Raw genomic sequence first — 23,580 nt, 5'->3', positions numbered from 1 at the left:
TTTATTAATCGATATTTTACAATCTCGTTACTCATAATATCATAATATTACTGTATTTACAATTTTACTAGTTACATTACAATGTAACGTTAGTTAGTTGACATATTAACTAACTCCCTCTTTTCTCTCCACAAGCAAACTTTTTATTCTTCTCCTTCTTTCCGTCAGCCAGAAGACGAACCCGAGATCGAGCATCCGCCTTGCCCGTGGATGTGCGAACTGACCAACGACCCAGGCTACGTGGTCTACTCAGCGTGCGGCTCCTTCTACATACCCATGCTAGTCATGCTGTTCTTCTACTGGCGGATATACAGAGCAGCGAGCAGCACGACGAAGGCGATCAACCAGGGGTTTAGGACCACTAAGGGAGGAAAAGGTACGGCTGATATTATATAGAAGATATACCTTATTACCTACATCTTCTACATCCCTTCAAGTCATGTTGTTCTTCTACTGGCGAATATGGGTACATAGCAGCGAGTAGCACGATGAAGGCGATCAACCAGGGGTGCAGGATGACTACGGGAGGAAAAGGTATGCAGCTTAAGCCCGGGTGCACATTGTAAGAATTTCTGATCCGAAAAATTCGGACGCCCACCGGGTACCACAGTCCACACCGCACACCTATCAGAAATAATTTCTGATAGATGTGCGGGGCCGGGTCTAGTACAAAATGTATTGGCACGTTTACACTCAGCCCTTGCCACTGCTCCTGCCGCTGTCGGAAATATTGCCTCAAATACTTCTGCGGCATTATAGAGGCGAGTGGGTGGTCACACTCAGCCCTCATACTCTTTTACGTAACGACTCGCAACGATGGCGGATATCGAAACTGTTGCGGCGACAGCATTATGTCTGCTGAGTATACATAACTATATACATATTTTAATAACAAAATATCCACAGCCGAAATATTATAACCTCCTCGTTTTTTGGAAGTCGGTTAAAAAGAGAACAAAATACATTTGATACGTGGGAGAGCCATGCTTCGGCACGAATGGGCCGGCTCGACCGGAGAAATACCACGTTCTCACAGAAAACCGGCGTGAAACAGCGCTTGCGCTGTGTTTCGCCGACTGAGTGAGTTTACCGGAGGCCCAATGCCCTACCCTATTCCTTTCCCTACCCTCCCCTATTCCCTTCCCTTCCCTTCCCTACCCTCCCCTATTCCCTTCCCTTCCCTTCCCTACCCTCCCCTATGGGTAATATTCTCTCTTAAAAGGCCGGCAACGCACCTGCAGCTCTTCTGATGCTGCGAGTGTCCATGGGCGACGAAAGTTGCTTTCCATCAGGTGACCTGTTTGCTCGTTTGCCCCCTTATTTTCATTTAAAAAAAAACCAGATCGAATCGAAGACGCCCTCGTCGTAGTAAAAGGAATGTATATATATATATATATATATATATATATATACTAGATGTCCCGCGCGGCTTCGTCCGCGTAAATTAGAAATTTTACAGAATCCGTAGGTACATTTTCCCATAAAAAATATTTCCCCCGTTTTTCCCACATTTTCCTGAGTTTCTTCTGTCTTAGAGTAATAATATAATATAACCTTCTCGATAAATGATGAGTCTTACTCGATAAATGATCTATCTAACACTGAGATAAGTTTTTAAATCGGACCTGTAGTTTCTGAGATTGACGCGTTCAAGCAAACATACTCTTCAGGTTTATAATATTAGGTAGATATAGATTTTTTTTAATTATCGCTTGACAAACTCGAGTCTCGATCTAAAAGACTATGAAATGGTATAATATGGTAGTGATGATGATGATGATGATGATGAAGAATGTAATTTGCATAGTAGCATATGCTATCTGTTCTTAAAACAACGCCGAAACTCCCAAACTTGTATCTATAAAGAATCAGGAATTCTCTCAGCACCTTCCGAACCACGGTATACCAGGTATATCTCGGTGCAAAATCTTACTTGTTGGTAGCATATGCTTAGAATACTTCTCACGAAACCGAAGTCACCATATGTTTCCCTATAAGTTTTGAGGAGTTCCCTCGATTACTTATGGATCCTTCATCAGATCACCACTTTTCTGAATATAATACCAAATTTGGATGATACCCTATATACCAAAAGAAAAATTTTGAAAATCGGTTAACAAACGGCGGAGTAATCGTTGAATATAAGAAAACGAACATAACACCTTCCCCATTTTGAAAGTCGGTTAAAATTGTAGCCTATGTGTTATTTATTTAATATTTTAATCAGCACATGAATTGAATAACAAAATTTTTTTCAAATTAATCGTAGCACCATCTGTCAGGACAAACTAAAATTGAAATAGAATAATATTGAATGCGATGATAGCGCCGTCCGCCGGATCTAATGTAAAACATTCCAAAATCAACAACTCCTTATAAATAAGAAATTAATTGAAAAAACATTTTCCAGTAGACCAAACGGTAAATCTAAACCATTCTCGAATCTCCACGAACACACACAAAAAATTTCATCAAAATTGGTCCAGTCGTTTAGGAGGAGTTCAGTCACATACACACGCACACAAGAAATATATATATTAAGATATATATATATATATATACAAGAAAAATTTTGAAAATCGGTTAACAAACGGCGGAGTAATCGTTGAATATAAGAAAACGAACATAACACCTCCCCCATTTTGAAAGTCGGTTAAATTGAATAACAAAATTTTTTTCAAATTAATCGTAGCACCATCTCTCAGGACAAACTAAAATTGAAATAGAATAATATTGAATGCGATGATAGCACCGTCCGCCGGATCTAATGTAAAACATGCCAATATCAACAACTCCTTATAAATAAGAAATTAATTGAAAAAACCTTTTCCAGTAGACCAAACTGTAAATCTAAACCATTCTCGAATCTCCACGAACACACACAAAAAATTTCATCAAAATTGGTCCAGTCGTTTAGGAGGAGTTCAGTCACATACACACGCACACAAGAAATATATATATTAAGATATATATATATGATTTTGATACTTGTGATAAAAAAGGATTTTGATTTTGATTTGATAAATTCCAACTCCAAGGGGATAAAATAGGGGATGAAAATGTGTATATAATAATCCTTCTTAACGCGAGCGAGCGAAGCCGCGGGCAAAAGCTCGTATTACTATACAATGCGTTTGTATACTCGGTACTTTAAAGCTAATAAATATGAAACGCCTACGTAATATGAAAAGCAATGACACGTGTAGACGCGATTGCGGGAAAGTTATTGCAACTAATACCATCATGCCTCCGCGTCCGCAATATTGTGATTATGAAAAATATACAGCGCCTACACATTTTCATAACTCTCGGCCGCGCTTCGAGTTGGTAATATCAGTTTAAATTGTGTTTCGAATAACATGTCCTTTGTAAGTTTGTATACGTACTCATTTAGATTTTATGATGGAAAAAGTTTTAGTTGATTTTTAATAATAATATTTTGTAGTTTAATTTGCCATAAAAAGTCGGTTCTCGCTGTCTGTCTATCTATTCCTATGCAGGTAACCTAACCTACCTACCTAACCCTAACAACCTGTATAATATTAGAAATATTGTAAAAAATCGTATGTATTATGTAGGTAGGTACCTACTTACATATTTTTCCGATTTAAGATGTAAGGGAAAGGTTTTAAAATTTAAATATTATGTCTAACTACACAATATAACGAAGCACTTTACGATTAGTACCTTAATATTTTAGTTAAAAAATAAAATAGTTTAATTTCTTGTAGCTTTAATATTTCGCGGGTTGATTTCTAAAAATAAACGCCGCAAAAAGATTGCGCGAGACGTTTTAATTAAGCCCCTGGTGTATTTTTTATCTCGGATTCTTAAATTATTCATCAGCACTCGCTTTGTTTGATATTGCATGTACAGTCCGCTTAATATTACTAGTGTTGTCCGCATTTAGCCGGTTTTTTACGATTATTAAATTGATTATGTTTATTCGACTGGCTAATATGCTCTATTCGATATACAAGTACAGTATTTTACAATATGTATATTTAAAGTTATTGTTTAAAAAAGAACTTGAAGTAATATTAGTTATTACAACGATTGTGTTTATTCGAGTGGTTTTATTAACCAGCTAGTGCTTTTTTATGAGAAGAATTATGTAACTGTCGTTTCTTTGTAATGGATAAGGCATGCTTATTTTACCTATTTAACATACAAGTACAGTGTTCAAAAATAACATAGAGAAACTTTGAAAGGTTTCAAACAATAAAAGTTTTTATATCGTGAACGGAATAAAGCTAAGTGACGATTTTTCTCTGTAGACTAAAGTTTTTGTTAGAGCTTTGGGATCACTTTTCCAGCTTGTTGAGTAAATTTACTACAATCTTTATGTTGTTGTAACTTTTTCAGTTTAATGGACTTTAAAGACTTCTTCACTTTGACATGTTAATAATAATTTTAATAAGTAAAACTACAATATATTTTGTAGGTAGCTCTGCAACACTAACTGGAAGAAGAGTTTTTTTTTTCTTCGTAAAAATATGATTAATTTTTTTTTTTATGATATAAGGGGGCAAACGAGCAAACGGGTCACCTGATGGAAAGCAACTTTCGTTGCCTATAGACACTCGCAGCATCAGAAAAGCTGCAGGTGCGTTGCCGGCCTTTTAATAGGGAATAGGGAAATATGAGAGGGTAGGGAAGGGAAGGGAATAGGGGAGGGTATGGAAGGGAATAGGGTAGGGGATTGGGCCTCCGGTAAACTCACTCATTTGGCGAAACACAGCGCAAGCGCTGTTTCACGCCGGTTTTCTGTGAGGACGTGGTATTTCTCCGGTCGAGCCGGCCCATTCGTGCCGAAGCATGGCTCTCCCACGTACAAAACGGTCCAAGAGCCAAGGAGCACGGGGGAACCATACCTTTGTAACTGTATTAAAGTTGTTCTGTACATGTCCTCTATAATATAGGTAATCTAACGAGCGGTTACAGAATTAGGTACTGTACTATTTTGTGACAGTTGATTTCCACTTCGCTCCTAAATTTGGATGATATTATACATTGGCTTGCCTTTTACATTTCAAGTGATATGTATAATGTACATTTCCAGGTGTAGGCCTCGGCAACCGGTTCGACGACAACCGCCTCACGCTGCGCATCCACCGCGGGCGGGGGTCGGGGGGTGGGAGGCCGCATGGCTCCCCCCTCTCCAACGCCTCCAACCACTCGACCAGCACCTCGTTGAGTGCGTCGCCGGAGAGGATACGAAGGTATGGAGATGGGTTCCAGTATGTTCGGGTGGTGTGTCTCGGCAAAATGTACGGTTCCCGGGAAATAAAAGATTTACTGCTCAATAAAGTGATAATACTTTGGGAACACATTGTTCCTTATACAGATTTTATTGTGAGACTAGCGGCGCTGTAAAAATTTGTCATACAAAAAATAAAAAAGTTTTAATTTTAATTTTTGATGTATTTGTATAGCAAATTCTTAACGTGGGCGCGTGGGGATATTTCTCATAGAAACATAAATGTGGAAAGTGACTCTGAGCGCTACGGACAGCTTTATGGCGAAAAATGAGCGTTTCCCATGGGCAAAACTTAGTGTCATTTCATTTCATTTATTTAAATGGTTGCCAACAGCATATGCATTTAAAAAATTACAGTCAATAGTATACAATAATTTTCAATTCTGATGCACACACCTTTATAAGCAACACAACATTCATTTTAAATATAATGTTAACAACAACATGCAAAATTACATTAAATAGAGTTTAAAAACAGTTAAAAATAATGTGAATATAAATTAAAAAGAAATTATAAAAAAATACAAAATAAATTCTGAAATAACTAATACAACATTGATTTAAATATAAATTAAAAATAAATAATAATCAAATTTCAATTAACTACATCATATTATTTAATAATTACATATAATTTGGTATATTAAAACTATTTTGAACACTAATAAAACAATATTTGCGTGCATTTTTTCCACTATATTAAGAAATTATTAACAAATTACACGACCGGTTTCGAAATTAATCATCTTCAGGTGTACTTAGTGTAGGTAACTACCTACCTACACCAAGTACACCAGAAGATGATGATTCAACATGCATTTCCACCAAGAACCAACGGTACAATCAATTACATATAAAACTATTTTATACTTTGTTCATTGTAATTATGATATCATTTTGTTGTATAAACAGAAAATTAATAAAATAATAATATTAATGTTATTAATTCTACGCCAAAAAATTGATAATAATCGTAAAAATATTTTTTTTTATACTGAATATTGAATTGTTGGTGGGTTAGCTCAAAGCACCTTAGGACTTTTTTAAAGAAGACATTAAAATTGTCATGAAAAATGTCGACACTATTGTCCTTTGCACATGTGTAGCTGTATAAATCACACATAGGCTGAGGTGGGGCATGCTTCCCCACGTTTGTCCTCCAAGGAGGCCCACACAAGATTTTAGTTATAGGGTGCCGTGGTCGATTATAAGGGGCAGACAGTGAAAAAAGTTCCAGAAGATCACAGCAAGACACTTTACCATTCATAATTTTGTGGAGCATGGCAAGATCGTGTATTTTTCTCCGAGCACTCAGTGGTACAATCTTGTAGAAAATTAGGCGCTGCTCGTATGGGCTCCTAATGCCTTTGTCTGAAAAGGCCAAGTGTCTGGTAAAGAGTCTTTGAATTTTTTCTATTCTCTGAGATGATTGAGCATAGGAAGGACTCCATACAGATCTTGCGTACTCGACGTGACTGCGTACTAACGAGTTGAAGAGCAGTATTTTCGTAGCTGGTTTGAAACCTATTTTATTTCGCTTGATGAAACCTAGCATACTAAAGGATTTATTAACGACCGAGTTGATGTGGCTATTGAATTTCAGTTTGCCATCCAACACAACGCCCAGATCACGAACCTCGTTTACCTCGTCCAATTTGGTACCCTCTATGTGATAACAGGACCAGTGGGGTTGTCGTCTTTTAGTGAACTTAATGTAGACGCATTTTTTAGGGTTTAAGGCTATGCCATTAAGAGTGCAAAGACTATCAGCGTAAGAGGACACGAGTCTGTACAGTTTAAGATCTTCCGCGTACATGGAGGCTTCGCAATATTTTATAAAAGTTAATATAATATCGTTAATAAATGCCGAAAACAGGATTGGGCCGACGTGGGATCCCTGGGGAATGCCAGAAGTTACAGCGTATACGTATGACTCATAACCATTCACTGAAACCGCCTTAAGTACGAGGCGAGCCAGGATAATAGACGGCCGTGGATTCCAAACGACTCCAGCTTGCGTGTCAATAAGACATGATTGACTCTATCAAAAGCGCTGCTGAGATCGGTGTAGACAGCATCCACCTGTAATCCAGAGTCAACAGCCCGAGATATAGAGGATACGAAAGGCAGCAGGTTTGACTCAGTTGAGCGGTTCCGACGAAAGCCATGTTGCTTGTCACTTAGAGTGATTTCAATATGCCTTGCGATCGTGGGACAAACTACTGATTCGAAGATTTTGGAGAAACACGACAAGATAGAGATTGGCCTATAATTATTAATAATATTCTTGTCCCCTTTTTTGTGAACAGGAGTAACTCGCGCTGTCTTCCATTTTTGTGGAAAGATGCCAGACTGCAGGAAGTTATTGAAAATTATGAATAATGGAAGAATTAGGTGCTCGCCACACTTTTTAATAAATATAGGGGGAATGCCTTTTACAGGTATCGAGACGTTTGATTATTTGACGGATTTGGTCCTTTGACACATAAAGGTGGCTTATCGTTTCCACATTCACAGATGGCGCAGAGGGAGGTGGTAAATTGATGTCGGGAGGTAAGTATGTAGAGCGGAAATGGTCGGCGAATAAGTTGGCGATCTCAGGACCAGTGTCGGCGTGGGTGTCACGAAGGAACATTTGAGCGGGTATCAGGGAGTTGCCTCTACGTTTGTTTTTTATGTGCCTCCAGAATGATTTGGGATTTGAGATAATGTTGTTTTCGAGTTTATGTTTGTACTCTACGTAACACTTATGGATTGGTTTTTAAAACGATTACGAAGTATATCGTATTCAAATTTGTCGCGAGGATTGCCGTATTTACGAAACCTATCCCTCAATTTAATATAACATTAAAAAAAAAACCGATCTCTACGGTATACGGTGTACCTCTCGTCAACAAGCTCACCATCAAAAATATTTGGATTTAGCCATGTTTCAGTAAACCCAATTATATCGTTAGCTAGCATGAGCAATATTTAAGTGTACATCATTTGTTTTGGTTCTCAGACCTCTTACATTTTGATAATATATATTAAACATACTTAACTAAACATAAAGCGCAAAAAACATTATCTAATCTAAAAACAGTTAAAATTAAATAAATAAAAAATAAAAAAATATAACAGGGCTAGGGGTCGCGGTAGTCTATTTGATTTTTTGCAGGCTTTCCAAGTTGTATATGTGTATAGCTGGATACGTATCTTCTTTGCGTACGTAAATTCTGCCATTTCGTACCCACACATATTTATACTTTGCATCCCTAGATTTCTGACGAGCAGCCGCGTGAAGGGATTTAAGGGTTGGCGACGGGTGTTCTGAGACATAAACTGGTTTGGTGGTGCCCTCAAGACCCAGGTGACTTGTGTTAAGTTTATTACATGGGTTCTTTTTATTGTAAGTTGCGACTGCCGCAAGAAGCGCGTCACGACGACGAGCAGTATTTAGCTTTAGGATGACAGAACGGGGACGATCGCTGTCTTTGTTCAGTTTTGCCACTCTGGTTACATTTAGCATCTCGCTCTCTAAAATTGTATGATTTACGGATTTGGCGAGATTTACTACAGAAGTGAATAGGTTTTCAGACTTGCGTTCCGGTATACCGTTTATTTCCACATTGCATTCCCGCCAGGTTTGCTCTATTATTGTCAGTCTGCTCGAGAGGTTGTTTACAGTGGATGTTAGGTTTGCGTTTTCCTCTTTGAGTGATTTTATCACAATTCTCTTATCTTCGAGTTCTTTCAGAACTGTCTCATATTTTTCATTAAAGAAGCTTAAGGATTCATGAAAGCTTGCAATCTGTTGCTGGATGTTTGAAAGTTCTTTGGTAACATGCTCCTTAATAGCAGAGTTAAGAAGCAATGTAATCTCTTGTTTCAGGATATCGCGTAGCCTGTCCTCGGTAACGAAGGAGGTTTTATGTTTGGTGGGCGTTGTCACACTTTCGGCGTCGCTCTCGATAAGCACCTGCGCCTGACAAACCGGGGTATTAGAATTATCACCTTGCTTTCATTGAGTCGATTTGCAGCTTGGGCATCTCCAGTTGCGTGTGTATTCGTTGGATAACTGCTTACGCCTTTTATCTGGGATATTTGCGCAGTCTAGATCAAAAGTTTGCTCACAGTGGGGACACTGGAGGTATTCACGACCTTTGATGGGTAGAAGGCAGCCTGCACAGGTTTTCCCGGGCATATTTACTTTATCGTCTTTATCCAGAAAATAATTTTTAGTTTGTATTAGTTTGTAACTTGGAATGGATGCAGAGACCTCTTGTGGCCACTATTGGAGTTATCAAGATATGATCGAACGTTGTTGTTCAGGTTGCGAAGAATTTGGGAGTTCCCGATAGATGGCAGCATGGGTATTAATGACAAAGCGATAATTGACGAGTGATTTTTATTCTTTGGATGTTACTTTTACGTCCATATTACGAAAGTGATTTAATTAACTTGAATTTTCAGACACTAAGAACACTGGGAAACTGTTAACAGGGACTGGAATAATATTCTTGTGCAATCAGTGCCTTTAGTCAGTCCTAGGAGTTTTGAATCTTCTAACGGTGATGAACTCACGACACTGCACTGTTTTATTTTGATACAGTTCAGTTTGCACTTAACTTATTTGTTAGTCTTGCACCATGCACTTAGTTTTAATCGATTAACTGGCACTTAGGGATTATTAACAACAAAAACTATTTTTAAACAATTTTTAAACGGGAGCTGTTTGCACTCGAGCGCCATCTAGCGAAATAGTAGTGTCCTAATTTAATAACATCAAAGACATTACAAACGCTTTAAAAATGTTTTTTTTATTTATAAAATTAAACCTTTCAGACATTCCAGTTCGAGGCGCGCTCACGACAAAGTGAAGATCTCCATATCGTACCCATCGTCGGACCAGATATGCCCTCCTCACGAGAACTCCAGGTCGCCCAGCAGGTCTCCCAGCCCCTCACTCTATGCTGTCCACTACGAGAGAGACGGGAGAGAGCTGACTGAGAGCAGACTTAAGTCGAAGTCTCAGCACTTAAGTCCGGGCATCTACAATGACTATGACGATAACCCGAACAGGACGAGGAAAATGGGACGGAGGAATATTAAGGCTCAGGTAATTTGACATTTATTTATTAGCCCATCAATCCCCAAGCGGCAGCCGCATAACAATTGAAAACATGGGCGTACCCAGGTTCTGGGCCAGGGGGGGGGGGGGGGGGGGGCAAATTGCCCAGGTTCTGGTGCCAGGGGGGGGGGCAAATCACCCAGGTTCTGGGCCAGGGGGGGGGCAAATCAGATTTTTCATAAGCTAGGTGTTTATAAAGAATAAAAAATTAATAATTTTTAGTTGTAAAAATATTGCCCCCCCTCGGTACGCCCATGATTGAAAATCTATTGAGTCTGCTATACCCACGATCATAGACATAATCGTATATATTATGTCTATGCCCACGATGGAGGTGTTAAATAAATTATAGTACAATTATTATTTGATTACAACTCGATACAACCATGAAATAATAATAAAAATATTACTAGGCCCTTTAATCCCAGAAATAATCTTTTCAAGTTTTAGGTTCAATAAAATATAACTTTTTTTTTATTAAAGTTAAGTAAACTGTAAAAAAGGTACTTTCACAAAAATTATAATTATACGTAACCCCATCTATTGATAGTTTTCGTAAAAGTGAAAAGCCGGTAAACCGGTACCAGTTTCATTTCAAAATCGATTGTTATTATCGATTTTATAATAAATTTTCATATTCAATTCCTTTATAATAAGTATTACTATTAATTTCATAAAAAAATCAATCTTTGAAAAGTGTATTATCATATTCAAAATATTTCTTATAATAAAACTGATTCACACACGTACAGATGTGTGGACTTTCTATGACCTAGCATCCAAATTGTTTGTCTATTCGACGAAAGGCTACTTACAGTAATTTCATCGGTTCTATATTATAGTTAAGATTCTGATTTGTGAACTTATTAGAGTTTTGTATCCTTTTTGACGTGACAACGTCTAAAAACTCGCTACTACTTTTACTATGACACTACGGACTGCATGCATGAAAAACATGACGGAACGGACAGAACTGAGATAGAACTTAGCCAATACCGACTTCAAAAAATGAAAATTGCGTACAGAATTCGTTGAGATTTAGTCGAATTTTGAAAAAGGCACTAATGAAGAATGAGAATTATTTCATACTTCTTAGATCATTTTAAGAATATTGTTTTTTTTTTGGAAATCGATTTCAAATGTTTTGTTAAATAATAATAAATAATAATTTTAATCTTTTTAGTTATCTACAAAACAAGGCTATATGCGTAGATAAACATTACTAATATTAACTATCCATATTATATTACTGTAAGCGAAATTGTGGTAAATGCTTGCAGTACTTATATATCTAAGCGATGCTGCAATTTCCAAACTTTTATCTTTAAAGGTTCAGGAGTTCTGTTTAGTGCCTTTGGACCAAGAGACACCTTCTTATGAAATTTCTCTTATTCGGAATATATGTTTAAGTTAATAGAAACAAAATTTAACCACTATGAGTGTTTTGATAAATTTCCCTCGATTGCTCATAGATTCCATTATCAGCTCACCACTTTCGTAATTGTTATACAAAATTAAAATTATATCCTATACAACAACCTAAAAATTTTGAATATCGGTCCACAAACAGTGAAATAATCATCAAAAACATCTGCTTCGATGCAAAATTTCACGAAAAGTACCAATAATTGGGTCATAATGTGATGATCCATGGTATAAGTAATTATTATGTTTGTGATAATGATGATCAATCAAATTAATGTGTTGGCTTATAGTTGTTTTAACAACGCCGAAATCCCCGAACCTGTATCTACAAGGATTCAAACGTTCTGTTCGGTACCTTCGGATCCAGGATATAACCTGGTGAGAAGTTTTACTTTTTGGTAGCATTTACCTTGAATGCTTAAGAAAAAAACAAAATCAGTATGTTTCCATACAACAAGGAGTCCCCTTGATTCCTCATGGATCCCATCATCACATCACCACTTTTGTGAACATCTCACCAAACTTTCATTCAACCCCGTACAACAACAAAATAACCATGAAAATTGGTCCACAAACGGCGAAGTGATCGTTGAATATACAAAAAAAATATAAATAGACGAACATAATATTATGACCTCCTCCTTTTTGGAAGTCGCTTAAAAAGATGACGTCAACGTCCCGTTACGCTCATTGTCGCGTTCCGCTCGTCGTGTCGCGGACGAGAGAGAGGCATCGGCTCAGTTCGTAGTTGTCACGTCAAACTACCGTCCGTAAACCGACTTTACAGACAACCATTTTTTTAATTAAATAATATCAATATTCCAGGTGAAGAGGTTCCGCATGGAGACGAAAGCCGCTAAGACCCTCGCCATCATCGTCGGCGGCTTCATCTGCTGCTGGCTGCCCTTTTTCACCGTGTACGTGGTGATGGGCTTCTGCGGGGACTGCGTCTACGAGATCATCTTCTCGATTCTTTTCTGGCTGGGTTACTGCAACTCTGCATTGAATCCGCTCATATACGCGTTGTTCTCGAAAGATTTTAGGTACGTTTACATTTTTTTAGTAATGAAAAAAAATTTTTAGCTGATTTTTTCTATAAAAAAAGACATCAGCAATTACAAATTTAAGATTGTTATTCTATCATCCACGTTTTTAATAATTGACGTTAGAAACAATCTGCTAGAAAATATTGTTTTCTAGATTTAGGTCTTCTTTAGCACACATCCTAGCCAGACCAGTCTTCAGACTTCGGTAGCATTTAAAACGAGAGCCATTTTAGATCTTTAAAAATTTGACTGAATAGCAGCAGCGCCAAAAATATTTCATTCTGTCTTAATAATAATAATATCTATGGACGCTTCACACCACGTCAGTCTGGCCCCGTGCTAAGTACCTAAAGGACTTGTGTTACAGGTACCAGACAACGGAAATATATTTAATACTTTTATACTATACATATATTTAAGATTTTTTTATATGATACACATATTCCATGACCCAGGAACATTGAAAAACTTTTTGTTCCGTCGGTGGGATCGAACCCACGACCCCCGGCTTGAGCGCTGACCAAGCCCTCAACCACTGAGCCACAGAGGTCGTCTTAGACCCATACCCATACGTTTTGTATATTTCAGGTTCGCCTTCAAGCGTATAATCTGCAAATTCCTCTGCGGCCGTCGCGCGGTGCGGCGGGATTCAGATGCGAACGCCGAAACCCGCCGGCTGAAAGCGCCGCACTCGCAGTCTCTGGAAGAACAGGACAGCAACCATAGCTCTTCGAGCACTAAGAGGTGAGCATGATTTTAGTTGCCTACGAGCTTTTGCCCGTGGCTTTGCTCGCGTTAAGAAGTTAATACTTCAGCCCAAACCACTGGACGGATCGGGCTGAAATTTGGCATGCAGGTAGATGTTATAACGTAGGCATCCGCTAAGAAAGGATTTTCATAAATTCCAACCCCAAGGGGTTCAAATAGGGGACACTGGGGTATCCTTTCCTATTAACAAAAGTAGAGAATAAAGGGTGGTAAAGCAAAATTAGGGAACTTAGGATTTTGGATCTAATAAGAAAGTTTAGAAATGGAATTATGTAATTTTATTAAATTTTTTTTCAGGTGACGGCAAGCGATGCGGCGGCAGAATGCCCAATTTGACGCGTCCGTCGCTTGTGTTTAGATATTGCAAGTATTTAAATCTCAAGACTACCTAAATGTGTGTAAATAAATTATTTACTGTTATTTTCAGCCATTAAGTTACATATTATTATCAAAAACGGATGTCAGGAATATAGTGAATGAACGGAACAGTTCTTTTTTGAAGATTGCAGGCCTATGACGTTATTAAAAGACGACTTAGGCTATCAAAAACTGAAAAAACTACTATGATTTATAATTTAACGAATGCTCAGTACATTCACTATAACTGAAACTAGCCCTATAGTAAAAAGATACACATTATAATAATAACATGACGTTTTTTTTCTTCTGTGATACACTAAAGACGTCGCAGACAAGGACAAAAAATACCCATAAAGGCTGTATTGCATAATGTGGATCTTCTTATTAGTAAGGGGATTATGTATAGTATGAAGTATCTAGCTAAATAATATTTTTTCTACACAATAACTGTGTATACTGTAATATAAAAATGAAATATTAATAAGCCTACGTTATCGAAAAGTTGATACTTTTATAAAATAGTTTATTTCAGTTAATGTTGAAAATGTGTGGTTCAAAGAAGCAAGGTCAATTGCTAGATTGCGCTTAATCTCAAGATTTTTGTTTTGAATACTGTTTTTTTTATTTTTAGGTCTCTAGAAAAAATAATATTATTTATACTTAGTACCAAAGTTCAAAAACACTAATTTACTTACGATTAAAATATTATTCATTTATTAAGAAAATATTAAAAAGGGTGGTTTACGCTTTTATCTTGTAAGATTATAGTTTTATGTAAAACACGAAATTAAAATATTATTGATTGTTTTTGTTACATTAAAGTTGTTGAAACATTTCAAAATGGATATTTTATGTTGGACTTATTGTATGGTCTAAAAATTGTTTCATGACAAAGATTTATAATTTTATGACAAAATATATTATTTCACATTTTTTTAAATAGAAGTTTGTTTTTCAATGTTACATTACGTCATTCTAGCAAATTTAGTGCAACTATTTGTATGTATTAAACAATTAATGTGTTGCACCATTTTATTATTAAGTACCTACTTTATAAAAATTTTATTCGAGCAACTGTGATTAAATTAATTGGCTTTATTTAAATAATAAGTGTTTATGGGGGGCGGAAAAATGTGTGCTTTTTGGGGGTAACTAAAAAATGTAAATAATCATAATATTATTTAATTGAAAGTTGAGTAAGTATGTGTGTTCTGTGTTATATAATTAATAGTAAAAATCACTAGTCGAATGTATGTTTAAGTGTCACAATTATATTGAATTAATGTACAAATATAAATGTTAAATAAAAGAATCATAGTTTTTTTTTCTTATAGTAGGGGAGGGGAAGAGGGGATTTCGCGACCTGCTCTGCAAATATTTTAGGTTGCACTCAACTAAATAATTAAGTCCTTCTTGTTGTCTAAAATCTTGTTATAATAATTTACCTAAATAAGCAATTTTCTAAATATATTTTCATTTTCATAACTAGAACTTTAAAGTGGCTGCAATTTCTGAACCCACCACTAAAATAAAAAACACTCTTACTACCTACGCTGCAGAGGAGTGACGCGGACGCGCCAGTTCATGTTCCATAAATATGTTTTTAAGTCGCGTTAGCTGCATTGAGTGCAGATATTATTGATAAATTAGTTGTTGACACTACTACAATATTCAATGAATCACCATGTACCACTAAAACCACCTATTAGGCTATTATTGATCTTCTATATCACGCCGTCCGACAGCTAGACACAAAGCCTTTCGCGTAACAATAATATTAAGCTAATGAGTATTTTCACATTTTGGTTCGTAAAATAAAACCGATTACAACTGAAACTGCATTAAAATATTATTATCATAACATGCAAGTCTGCAATCTTGATGATTACCGGTTTACCGTTTATCCATCGGTAAATTACCGGTTCACGCACATCACTATTGTGATTGTCTGTGGTAAATGTTAAGTTGACAGCTGGTAGCTGACGTTTGACACTTGGCATGGCCCGTCGTTCGGTGCGCTGACGTATTGTGGTTGAAAAATAAACATTCACAATTTACAATAGTTTATCGAAGCCCCCCGCGAAAAGCGTTCGTGGCATGTAGTGAAATGCGTTAAACGTTATCCCATTTCCGCATAAGAAACAGTGTGTGTTATAATTTAATAAAAACAATGAGCACTCGGATGTATTTTGGTGGCGTCGAGGGGTATGTATTCACATACGTTTTTAGAAAGTAGAAATTTTCGCCTTGAACTCACTGTAGGCATGAAATTTAACTTAAACATACTACTGTATTATAAGCTGTTGCTCTTATTGGCTAAGTAGGAAAATATTAATAAACCTAACGCTCCAAAAAATATTTTAAATGTCATCAACATGTATGTTAATAAATAAACACCGGTGATATTGCTATTGCATTTAAGACCGTACGCCTATTACAATAAGGTATGTTTATAATATCATACGAGGTATTTAAAGAATTCGAGTAAACCACCTTGAGTTTTTACATTTACTTTTCTATTCAAAGGCAATCAATTTAATTAATGAACACAATTGCAAAAAATAACAATGACAAAGGAATGTTCGAATTTCGAAAATTTTATTTCATTCGAAATTCAAACTTTTATTTTTTACGTAATGTAGCGAAGCTGAAGGCGCGAACTTTATTTTTTAACGTCAATGAAACCTTTTTAAGTACTACAAATATTTATTGCAATTTAAAGTTTTACCATCCATTTATACTACAATTAAATTGCTCGTAGACATCTGCTAACTGCTTAGATACAGGTAGAGCGCAGGACGTGAGCTAACGCGCGAACTTTATTACGATTATATCGATAGAAAGCCATAATATTTTAAAACATATATAATATAAAGAGTTATATATTCTCACGAAACGAAAGTAACCACACATATTTCCATATAAATTTTGAGGAGTTCCCTCGCTTACTCATGGATACCTTCATCAGGTCACCACTTTTGTGAGCATGGTACCAAGTTGGGTATGATGATACCCTATACACAAAAGAAAAATTTCGAAAATCAGTTCACAAACGGCGGAGTAATCGTTGAACATAAAAAACTAACATAACACCTCCTTCATTTTGAAAGTCTGTTAAAATTGTAGCCTATGTGTTATTCTGATGTATAATGTATATTATTGTAAAGTTTCATTAAAATCCATTCAGTAGTTTTTGCGTGGAAGAGTAACAAACATCCATCCAAACTTTCGCCTTTATAATATTAGTAGGATTAACGAATTGGTAAGTAATGTAACAACTAACAACATTATAAGTAATCATTAGCTAATCCGCTACTTACGAAATATGAAACGTTTAATTAACTAAGCGTACTTAGCGGTGAACTAAGGACTAAGGGTAAGGTCACACCGAAACGAGATGTAACGAGACGTGACGCGATTGACATTTCAATTTATGCAGTTACTAGCTGTTGCCCGCGACTTCGTCCGCGTGTACTTCAGTTTATAGCGCGCGATGTCAACAAAATTGGTGTCAAAAGCTTTTATAAAAAAAAAATCTAAACAGCTGTGCAGTGTGCACATAATATTTAATTTTTTTTAATTATACTTTATATTTTTATGCCAGCTTATTTAGCCCCCTAATTACACAACTTTACCCATAAACTATTTATAATTTATCATTGATAGGTCAAATAAGGTTACGTCCCTGCATTATTGCATAGATAAAGTACTGAGTTATTTGATAACGTAGACAAGAAATAACAATCGAAACTTGAAAGTAAGATGATACCACCTCTTATGGAAAGACTTTTGAGCAAGCGTCAGCGCGATGTAGGAGACGCACGGCGCCATCTATTATGAATTTTTGGAACTAACTTAATTTGAACAAATCTACGCATTTTCACCCCCTTACAACACTTTTTTCCACTAAAAAAGGAGCCTTTCTCAGGCTTTAGACTATCTGTATACAAAATTTCATTGCAATCGGTTCGGTAGTTTTGGCGTGAAAGCGAGACTGGCTCTATACGTGGGAGAGCCATGCTTCGGCACGAATGGGCCGGCTCGACCGGAGAAATACCACGTTCTCACAGAAAACCGGCGTGAAACAGCGCTTGCGCTGTGTTTCGCCGAGTGAGTGAGTTTACCGGAGGCCCAATCCCCTACCCTATTCCCTTCCCTACCCTCCCCTATTCCCTTCCCTACCCTCCCCTATTCCCTTCCCTTCTCTACCCTCCCCTATTCCCTTCCCTTTCCTTCCTTACCCTCCCCTATTACCCTGTTCCCTCTTAAAAGGCCGGCAACGCACTTGCAGCTCTTCTGATGCTGCGAGTGTCCATGGGCGACGGAAGTTGCTTTCCATCAGGTGACCGGTTTGCCCCCTTTATTTCATTAAAAAAAAAAACCGGCCAAGTGCGAGTCGGACTCGCGCACCGAGGGTTCCGACAGCTTAAAGGTATTATAGACCTGAGTATTTGGTATGAATTTCAATTTAATACCTCTACGCGTTTATGAGGAAATGGGTAGTAAGTTTAAAATTATTAAAAAAAAATATATTATGTGATGTAACTAAAAATTTATGGTTTTCGTAATTTTTCCTTTATCTATGCTATAAGACGTTGCTTCGTACCAAATTTCAAGATTCTGAGTTCACGGGAAGCAACCTGTAGGTTTTGATTCCCTTGCAAGTGTCGAAAATTTGCGGCATAAACGGCTGTATCTTTTGATTGCGTTGGCTTAGAAGTTTGATTTTTTCACAGCTTCAAGGGACAGTAGACCTGAGTAATTGATATAAATTTCAGCTTCATACCTCCACGCGTTCCTGAGAAAAAGGGTCTTGACAGACGGACGGACGGACAGACGGACAACAAAGTGATCCTATAAGGGTTCCGTTTTTTCCTTTTGAGGTACGGAACCCTAAAAAAAGAGAGACAGACAGAGATACTTTCGCATTTATAATATTAGTATAGATAACGCATTGTCACACCGCATTTTCGCTGAGTCTCGTTTCGGTTCTGGATTCAAGCTCCAAATACAGTATTTGATGTTGGTTTAATGCAGCGGCTCCCAAACTTTTTTAGTGGCGAAACTTTGGCGGAATTTTTGACGGAATCCGAAAAAAAAAGAAATTAAGCGACGGTAGCAAAACTGGATATTAATCACGGATTTTAAATCCATGCTGGTGATAGGTGACACTTCTAAAAAATAATCGTATTGCGTATCGCTCGCGAAACCCCTATTCGGAGCGTGCGAAGTGAGTGGAGGGGGCAAAGAAAGCGATCGCCGCGCTTGCCGCGGCAAAAATATGAAACAAAAGGGGCCATTAGTCCGCAGTCAAACAATCTTGTCAATCTTGTTTTGAAATTTTTAGAAAGTTGTCCTAATTATTTTTGTATCGTGGACTGCAAAAATAACAGGAGAAATAGGTAGTCAGTAGATATAACTATTGTTTAGTGTTGATGGATCACCATGGTCTCCAAAACCCTAGATAGCTTCATAGAATATTTCATTTAAATCCAAAGTATCAGGTGGAAGAAACAGTGACTCACAAATGACGATAAACCAGATACTACATCTGGTTATAACTGATCTTTTAGAAGATGGAGATAGAGTTTTGAATGAAAAAGGTTTTTCAATTAAGCAAGTTTTAGATGAAAGGGGTAAAAAAGTTAAAATTACAAGGTATTTTAACTTTTTACCCCTTTTTGAGCAAAACAAAATGAGTACTCTCAAGAAGATACCGAAATGGCTTATGATATTGCTCGAGTAAGAATCCATAATATTGAAGGTATTTTAAAACATAGAGTAAAGAATCAGAAACATGAAGAATGTTTGCAGTGTTTTAGTAAATTTAAAGACTCCAATTTCTTCAAGAGTATTAATGTTGTAAAAAATAAATAAAAACAAGATTTTTAAAAACATTCCTTTTTATTTTCTTCAACGAAAAAGTATTGCACGTATTTTTGTTAATGTTTTTAATGAAACACTTAAATATTAAAGCAGTTGTTTGCACTTGCCACTCTGGTTATAAGTTACGCAGCTCAGCATTTTACTCCAGCTGCAACAACCCGAGCATTATCTATCTGTAAGAATGAATAAAAATGTTTAGACTTGCTTTATCTAAATTTTTAGTCACGTTTTTTGGTTGGTTCAGTACTTACGTTTGAACTTGTTTTATAGCGTGCTAAAGTCACCGATGTTTGGCGAATTATATTGGCTCATATTCAATAACTATTGCCATTAGTTCTTAGCTCTTCTACATCCCTTACATGTCTTGCTAAGATCAATTTATTTCCTTTTAGCATAGATAGGGCCTTGAAACTTATTGAGTGTTTTACACTTTCAAAACCAGTTTTTATGGATATATTATTTTTTCCACAAGTAGTTTTTAACTAAAACTAATCCAAATACCATTAATTATTGTTCTAAATATATTTTATTTGCTATAATCTTTACAAAATAAACAAACTCTAGTTGTTTATTTTTTTACACATGCCCCTAAAACTTCTTTTGAAATATGTCACTACTGACGTGCACGTTCCGAATAGAGGCTTGCGAAGCCCCAGGGCTCCTCGGAGCACACTTTGAGAATAGCTGGTATAATGGAAAAGCAGCCTTTCTCGCTGTTTTCCTGGTGTTTTCATACACGTAATAACATTAACTAACATTCTTCAATTAGTCAGCAATTACCATACTTTGCAGTTCGCACATTTTGTCACGTCCAAACTAGTGTAATTTAAATTAATAGGCTAGTTAGGTATGCTAAACTTGATTCATTAGGTATGTTTACCTAATGGTATCTTATTAAGTTGTTATTAATGTATCTTTATTCTAACATCATAAAAAGTTCTAAAGTCGCTAAATATCGGTAAAGTGTGAACCGATTTTGATGCAATTTGGTGTAGACTGCAGATTATACTTTGAGAATAAAACTTTGGAAAAAGACATCCTCATCACTCAGCTTTACATTTCTACTGCTTACACACACGCGGCGGCGGTGGTGCCGCTACATTTATAAGTATCCTTGTGTTTCTATTTGCCCTTATGCTGGATTTACACGGGTGACTAAAGCCGCACGATTTACGCCGCACGGCGAAAATCGACCGTCTAAATGGCAATTCGACTAAACCGCATGCGGCTAAAGCCGCAAGCCCCAAAGTCGTACGGCCAATGGCCGCATGCGGCTGGTGACTAAAATCGACCGTGCAAACGCTCAGTCGCAAGCGATCACTGCAAATACATAGCGGAGATCTCGGGCGGCACAGGCCATTTTTGTAGAATGTGTCAAATGGGGTGGCGATTCGGATTGGACAGGCGATTCGACTGGTGACTTGCCGCGCGACTAAAAGTCACCCGTGTAAATAGAGCATTAGCGGTTAGCCCCTTACACACGGATTCTTTACCGCGGCGGCGAAAAAACGCTGCCGCTGTGGCGCCGTGTGTAAACACGCTAAAAGTATATTTTTTATCGCTGAGAAATGTAGCGATATACTCTCTACCTCTCATACTTCAACAGGGGCATCTTTCCCTTAGGTGCAGGGTGAGCGTTGCACACGGGCCGGAAAAACTGTACTTGTACTCTGTACTCTGTACTCATTCCATTTTGACAGTGCTCCTAGGGCTCGGGTAATATTTGCACACGGGCGCCACATGGGCTAGTGACGGCCCTGTACTTCAACACCTATAATTGAAAGCTTAGCGTGTATTATACCATGACATCTGGTACAATAAAACCATAATATTGAGCTGATTTGTTGATAGATCAGTTTGTAACCTTGCCTTTTATGTACTGTATCATGTAATAAAGGCGACCTTTCCACGCTTGATGGACCATTACAAGCCATTGCAAACGTGTACAGGGGAATATTCGTCTCGTCCATCGTACATGCTATAGACCAGCGGTTCTCAAACTTTTTTGGCGGCGGAAGCGGAACCTTTTTAAGGAAATTTTGACGGACCCCCAAAAAATTGTATTTGAAAAGGATAAAACCGACTTCAAATTGTACGTAAGTAATTAAAAATTAAAATTCACTATCTCAAAAACTACTGAACCGATTTTGATGAAACTTGCAGTATTCCCTAAGTTGAATAATACCTAGTACAGCAAAAAAAAATCACTAAAATCGGACTTGTAGTTCCGGAGATATGCGTGCACAAACATAAAAACATACATTATACATACATGACATACAATACAATATACAATTTGATATTTAACACATTTGTTCAGAAGCTGGCACTATAGATTAACAAATACAAAAACTGGACAGTACTGGAAATATTAATGATACATACGCGTCGAATTGATTTCGGACTTTTTTGAAGTCGGTTAAAAAAATAATGCTTTGTCTTTGAATTTATTCCAATAGTGTATGATATTATTGATGACATTTGTAAACACAATAATTTATGCATCGTTTAAGTTTTAACCCCTACAAGACCAATGCAGAGCTAGGCTCTGCGGAGTACACTTTGAGAATAGCTGCTATAGACAGGTTCGTAATTTAATGGTTATTCCATTATGGCCCAAACATGGAGAGGGGACTCTATAGGTCTGTTCACATTGAAACTTGGAATTCAAAGGTTTCATGGACATTAGCGGACCTAGACGCCGCTGCAGCTTTGTAGTGGTGAAGAGCAAAATGGAGCCTAATGCCTATAGCCTAGGTCAGGGGTCACCAAATGGCGGACCGCCGACCCATTGTGTGCGGACCGAGCATGTTCGAAGATGATCTTCGTTCATCTTAGGACTTCAACATCTCCAGGATTTAATGTCAATATCTATAGCTTGCACCAATATTTCACTCAAAAATTCAGAGAGATAATTAGCTACAAAAAATGGTTAGGTACTTTTCTCATTGATATCTAAAAATACTTTTGTCATTTCCGTAATTACCTATGTTTAATAACTTTTTTATGTAAAATGTGTGGACCGCGAAGGTCATTACTCATTTCATGTCTTAAAACGGACCCCAAGCGAAACTAATTGGTGGCATTTTATTCCAATTTTGTCGGTCGCGGTCGCTTGCGGCACAGATCGGAAAGTCACCCTAACGTTGAACGTTTGATACAGATATACGTGGGAGAGCCATGCTTCGGCACGAATGGGCCGGCTCGACCGGAGAAATACCACGTTCTCACAGAAAACCGGCGTGAAACAGCGCTTGCGCTGTGTTTCGCCGAGTGAGTGAGTGTACCGGAGGCCCAATCCCCTATTCCCTTCCTATCCCTACCCTTCCCTATTCCCTCTTAAAAGGCCGGCAACGCACCTGCAGCTCTTCTGATGCTGCGAGTGTCCATGGGCGACGGAAGTTGCTTTCCATCAGGTGACCCGTTTGCTCGTTTGCCCCCTTATCTCATAAAAAAAAAAAAAAAAACAGATCGATACAAGTGATCGATATTGTTGATGTGGGTGTGACACCGCCCGCATTCTTTCCACAATCAACAAACGTGTTTGACCTAGATCATACCTAGATTAAAGATTTAGACCTACAATGTAATCGTTAAACAAACTTTCATCCCCAATTTTTTTACCCCCTTTAAATTTAACATTCCGTTCCTATATGTATTTTAAAACGGGCAATACGGATTATTTGGATAATATTGGTATAAATTTCATATAACTTCAGATA

General features: G+C 37.3%; 2 protein-coding genes across 2 annotated transcripts in view; both read left to right on the top strand.

The window, feature by feature from the left end:
• Positions 1-14,233, top strand: part of LOC121737684 (octopamine receptor Oamb) — a 168,585-nt gene extending 154,352 nt beyond the window's left edge. Inside the window, exons 7-12 of the mRNA XM_042129353.1 lie at positions 169-376; positions 5,063-5,222; positions 10,088-10,361; positions 12,624-12,841; positions 13,433-13,588; positions 13,910-14,233. Of these exons, the coding sequence (XP_041985287.1) occupies positions 169-376; positions 5,063-5,222; positions 10,088-10,361; positions 12,624-12,841; positions 13,433-13,588; positions 13,910-13,913 (1,020 nt within the window). The 3' untranslated portion in view covers positions 13,914-14,233. The remainder of the gene's footprint in view (positions 1-168; positions 377-5,062; positions 5,223-10,087; positions 10,362-12,623; positions 12,842-13,432; positions 13,589-13,909) is intronic.
• Positions 14,234-15,980: 1,747 nt separating this feature from the next.
• LOC121737846 overlaps positions 15,981-23,580 on the top strand; it is a 32,131-nt gene continuing 24,531 nt past the window's right edge. Inside the window, exon 1 of the mRNA XM_042129579.1 lies at positions 15,981-16,177. Coding sequence (XP_041985513.1) covers positions 16,143-16,177 — 35 coding nt within the window. The 5' untranslated portion in view covers positions 15,981-16,142. The remainder of the gene's footprint in view (positions 16,178-23,580) is intronic.

Source organism: Aricia agestis, chromosome 21, assembly GCF_905147365.1.
Source record: "Aricia agestis chromosome 21, ilAriAges1.1, whole genome shotgun sequence".
NCBI lineage: Eukaryota > Metazoa > Arthropoda > Insecta > Lepidoptera > Lycaenidae > Aricia > Aricia agestis.
This window is presented reverse-complemented; position numbering and strand designations above follow the sequence as displayed.